This window comes from Antrostomus carolinensis, unplaced genomic scaffold (assembly GCF_000700745.2).
Source record: "Antrostomus carolinensis isolate BGI_N321 unplaced genomic scaffold, ASM70074v2 scaffold47552, whole genome shotgun sequence".
Classification (NCBI taxonomy): Eukaryota; Metazoa; Chordata; class Aves; order Caprimulgiformes; family Caprimulgidae; genus Antrostomus; species Antrostomus carolinensis.
The window spans coordinates 11,584-17,198 of NW_010299752.1; the positions used below are offsets into that span (position 1 = coordinate 11,584).

Consider the following 5,615-nt stretch of genomic DNA (forward strand, 5'->3'; position numbering starts at 1 on the left):
ATGCTTCTCTGATGGCACAGTAAGCTGATGCAGCTCACTAAAGTGGCAGAAAATTAACCTGCCAAAAAAAGAAAGAACCTATTTTTTATTAAAGCAGTGTACCTTGAAATCAGATCAAAGGGGCAATTGTTTGGGAAAGTAGAGCTAAAAGTAGAGCTTGGAGGTAAGGAAGAAATGGTGGAGGAGAGGAGTAAGACCTTCCAACAGCAGAAAGCTCTTAATTCAGATGTGGTGTAATGTGTAACTTTGGTCAAAGAAACACAATTGAACTGAAAGATTGTGGTAAGAAAATAAGGGGTACCTGAAACGACTGACAAAATAATGAGTGGAAGCATGTGACCAGCTGGACCTATTTAGCAGGAGGTCTCAAAATAATTTTTTCCCCTTTTAGTGGTTAGTAGCTCCTAAAGCTAAGCTAATAAGTAACCTGTGTGCCTCTTTACTGATGTCTACTGCTTTTTCCTGCAGGAGAGACCAAAACCAAAAATTCCTATATGTCACTTCAGAGATGCAACTCCACCTTTCATTATCTGTGTGAAGCTGGTGAGTACCACCTTCAGCCTTACCTTTATGTGCAAAATCAGTATTTGCTCCTTATGCTAATGAATTTTTACTTACTGTAAGTACCTTTTCCCATAGCTTTTACTATGCAATTGAATGGCCTTTTTTATCAAATTGATTGTGCAGAGTATTTCAGGGATTTAAATCAGCAGTATTAAGTAAAGTAGTATTAAGAATAATAAAAGGTACAGCTTCTGTAAAGGAGCTTGGATGTGTTTTCCTTCCTTGCCCAACAACATTATATCCACAAATGAGGATATACAGTCAGCCAACTGGCCTCATTTATTCTTAATATTTTGCAGCCCTATGCATCACAAAGGGTTTGTTTTTTAAATCAGACCTTAAAAGCCGTTTTGTTTGGCACTGCCAATTCTGAAGCCTCCTCTGTACCTGACTGTGGTAGCTTTCTTATTTCAACTGGTTTAATTGAGCTCATAACATAACTAGAAGATGATAACCAGCAGTTATTTGGCTGTTATGTTTAAAATAGGAAAGCACAGTGCATGGGCTAACACAAAAGTTTTAAGGCAAAATAGCAAATACATTCGAGTTGCAAACACTAGTTAAAAAAAAAGTCTCTAACAGTAACTAAAACTGTAGCTGCATTTAAACACTGACATTCTAACGCTGTCCTAGATCAGTTCAACGACTGATTGGCTGAATCTCATCTCCTCTGGTACAGTCTGCTTTTAACTTAGCACTCCCAGCTTCATGATCAACTCTGAAATCATAACTATGAGTTGTAAAGCCAGACTGAAGGTACCTTAGGGCATTATCATGTGCTGTTGGTTGATAAACTCTTGGATAAGCTAATAATATTACAACTAATTTAATTTTTCATACGACATATTATAGTGGGTGGAAGTCCCTAGACAAAACATCTGTGCAACCTGCTATAAAGTACAGTTAATTTGTGAAGCCCTTACAATGAGACTATTATACAACATCTTGCCTGAAAACTCTGGTCAATGGCTTCAGTTCTGATTTCAGTATACTCTTCCACTCGTGACCATTGAGCATGTTCTACTTGCTGATCACAGAACACTATAGGCCATAGTATTGTTTAAGTAATATGCAGTATTTTCTTTGGAAATACAATTTGACCCTCTTGAAACAGTTTCAGAGTTTGTAAAATTGCTTCTAAAATCTGTCTTTGAAGGAGCTTACTTTTAAAGATAATTTAAGAAAGTCAAGAGCCATTTGTATGGAGCTAAATTTCTGGAAACTGCAGGCAAGTGCTCTCCTTACCCCTCTCACTTCAGGACTGAATTCCACAGTTGGCTGCTGTGAAAGCTGGTGTTATAAGAGCTGATGGCAAACACAGCCTAGTGCAGAGGGAAATAAAGATCAATGCTCATGGAGTTCCAGCAGCATTACGTATCTACCGGGGAAACAAAACTGTGGCCAAACAGACAAGAACAATGGTGATAATAAACTTGTATAACAACATAGTGAAAGTCCATAATGGAGCTGACCTTTCTACAGATTTTAACATACTGATACCTGTTAATAATATGAACCTTGCAGTACACCTATGTCATTATACTGTATTATTGTTTTAATATTATAAAGAGAATCAGGTTATTAGAAAATCAAATTTATAATAAAGAACCGAAACCAAATTTTCCTGTTAGTGGTGCCTAATACCCTGTTATCACCTGCGAAACCACAGGCAACATAAGAAATAAGTAAAAACCATAAATATATCTGTACCAAAGTGTAGGAGGATACAGGTTGCATTTGACACAACCCAGCAGAGAGAAAAGGAATCGGAGGGTCTCTGGAAGCAAGCAGCAGAGCTCGGAGTCCCACTCCAGAACAAAGCCTGCTTTTCTTGACCACTGAGTTTCAGAGCTGATCTTGAGGATAGTTTTTAGCAACCTCTTTCAGCCATTGTCATACTTGCTGTATTTTATTAGTTAGGAGTCTTCATGGAAGCTCTCAGAATCTGTGAAATCCCACTCTTACTAGCAAAGTTGTGGGTGGATTGAAATGGCCAGGTTTTAGTAGTATTTTTGTCATGGAAAGAAGGCTTCTACCAAAACAAACCAAGCTGATAAATGTGGTTTAAAATATTCAGGTGTCCTGTCTGCAGCAGCTTACAAGCTTCTAGACCTGACCACTAAAGGAAATGGTTTCTAAATGGGTTGAGAAGAGCAGAGTATTGAACTTTTTCATTCATCTGTGTTGTTATTGTGCAGGCCAAGTACAGTGCTGAGCATGAGCCTTTGCTGTATTTACAGGCTGAGTTTGCCTTGCTTTCTGTGCAGGCCACATCTGAAGGACCAGCTAAAACCAAAACTTCCCACTTGCTTTACTTTAATCATTTTCTACATTTCTTCTTCCAACATGCCTTTTGAAAGTGGGAGCACAGGAAAAAAGTGGGATGGGGGATAAGCACATGAGACTGCATCAAATGGAAAACATTTGTCTCTTTTGCTATAGCTATTGCTGCCTCTCTGATGCTATTCACCTGTGCAAAAAATGTTGCTGTTTCAAGATAAAGTCCCAGGCTGATGTGAAATACATTTGAGACACAAACTTCCTCTGCAAAAGGGGTGCATACTGTGAGGGGAAAAACAGCTCCTGTGTTTCAGAGGTTATACATGACCTGTGTTTTTAAGCTATTTGGGGCAAGCAGCTTTACCCAGCTCTGTGGTTCAGGTCATGCAGCAAGCAAAGAATAAAAACCCCAGTGAACGTGTGGCCGTTTCCTGTGTAGGCAGCTGTCAATGCAACAACTACAACCTTAGCTCTGTGTTGCATGGAACTGTTGGAAGTTTATGTACGGAAGAATTAGCTCCAGATCCTCTTAGCTAATTTTGTAAACAGAAGTCTTTAACAAATTCCTAAACATCCCAGACTTTCCAAATTTAGCTTTGTTATTTACCAAGGTAAGTTCATCACCATCCTTCTGAAGAAGAAAGTGTCCTGAGGCCTTGCTGTCTTTTATTTTGCTGTTTGTGGTAGGGGATTATTTATAGGTTTGATACAGACAAAACCTGCATGTTTATATACAGCTCTGAGAGGGTAATTTTGAAGATTAGATGTGTTTATTAAGTGGGTGGTTTGCAAGAACCGACTCTGCTGGCCATGTACTTGGAGCAGTGTTTGCTTATTTATTTTTTCAGGCAGTTCCTCCCTTCCTAGCACTGGCATTCCTTCGTTACCATATAAAACCATTATGAAAAAGCAGTCATCCTATGTGATCTTTGCTCAGTTTGCATTTTAAAGTGGCTTCACAGGGCTGTAGCTGAAATTCTGCTCTCTACATGAGTAAGTTTTCGCAGAAGAGAATAAAATTGTGGCTTTAGCTCTTCAAAATTGTGTAGCAGCCTGCAGCACCACTTCAGCTAAGGGTTTGCACTATTTTCTCTCACTTTGAGGTAAAAGCAAAATGCTTAGAAATTGTGTACTGTGCCCTGTTTTGGCACGGATTGCAAGTGCTTGACATGAAGGGGATTTTTATTTTTCCTTTTCAGTAAACTAATTTGATTGTATAAAGTTTTCAGTAAGTTTACAGTTAGATGTTACTGTAAAACCCTGCCTTGTTCTGTCACCACAGTCTCGTGCTTAATTTAGCATCTGGGCTCTTTTTTTTTTTTTTTAAAGCTTCTTTAGAGCAAATTATTAGCTATTCATTTTCTTTTTATGGTTAGTAAACATCAGAGCTCAATTATGAGTTTTATGACTGGTGGTTATGGTTTTTGTTGAAGTTCTGGATCAGATTATCTGATCTTTGTATTTTTTGACATTGCTAGTGAAAACAGAAAAACGCAGCAGGTAGCTGAGAATTGCACAGGAGAAAGGGGAGTTGATCTGTGATCTTGAGGCACAGCGTGCAGGTTTGGGTGAGAGGTCTGAAATGTACACACGCAGTGTTTCCTTTCCTAGATAAATTCAGGCAGCTGAAACAATGCAGAGGTTTGGAGGAGACAGGTCAACTTGTTTTGTAATTAAGACTCCCTGTTGATTGAGATTACAGTGTTCCTTCATGGAAGGCTTCCAAGCAACCCCCAAAGATGATGACCATGTTTATAAGCAGTTCAGCTGATGGGACCAAGGTGAGGTGGGAAGCTGGATGTACAGTCTTCCATATGAGACAGAAAGCTTAATTTCTGAACTCAGGTTCATTAAAGATCCCAGAGCAATTGTTTTAATCCAATTATTCTAGCCCAAAGTCTAGCATTCCACCTCCTTTAATTCTGCAGTTCTAGTTGGACTCTGTTTTTGTAACTTCCTGTCCTAAACACTTGCAGTACTGTTGTCTATTGTTAAAACTTCAATATTGCTGCTCAGGGCCAACCAAAAGAACCCCAGCTCTTTCTTTACCTACCTCCTATTGTGAGCTTTAATTCGTTTTTTTATTACATTCCTGAAGATCAGTAGAATTAAGGACTCCAGGAAGACCAAAGCAGAAATGCTGAAGTTGGCAAGTTTCCTTAATGACATCACTGCCTTGCACGATTGCTCATGAAGCAAACCTACCAGGTTCCTGTTCAGATAACGTAACTACGGCTCAAAAGGAAACACCTTTAACTATGCAAAATATTTCAGCTGTTTGATGAAAGGTTTGTTTCATCAGACAAAGCTCATCTTTATTCAAAATCTACAAAAAAAAAAATCACTCTTTTGTCAGACTCATTCCCTTGGTCCTTTCTCTGAAAATGCTGCATTAGCAAACAAAACGTGCAGGTAGCTGTCTGCAGAGCTGGGCTTGCTAGAGCCCTTGTGTCCTCAGAGCACCATGTGTTCTGTGATACCTGCTCCCCCTCCACCCCATTCCTTTGAACACAAAGTTTTCAACATACACTTAATATCTGAATGGAAACATTGCTGAGCTTTGGTTTATTTATGTTTAGTTCTGCAAATAGGGCTTCCTTCTGTGGTGTAAAGAACCAAAGTACCAAAACCTGTTACAGCCTGAAATGAGTTTGTCTGGTTGATCTAATTCCCTTTTTCTTCCTGCACAGGATTTGACAGGTGGAGCGTTTGAAACAAACCTGAACATGCTGAACTTGAAGGAAGGGATGGATTATTATCACTTTAACTAA

The 5,615-nt window shown here is 39.0% G+C and overlaps 1 protein-coding gene across 1 annotated transcript in view; it reads left to right on the forward strand.

Moving 5' to 3' along the window:
• QTGAL (queuosine-tRNA galactosyltransferase) overlaps positions 1 to 5,615 on the forward strand; it is a gene marked incomplete at its 5' end in the record, with an annotated part of 16,854 nt that extends 11,239 nt beyond the window's left edge. Inside the window, 2 exons of the mRNA XM_010162884.1 lie at positions 469 to 543; positions 5,535 to 5,615. Of these exons, the coding sequence (XP_010161186.1) occupies positions 469 to 543; positions 5,535 to 5,615 (156 nt within the window). The remainder of the gene's footprint in view (positions 1 to 468; positions 544 to 5,534) is intronic.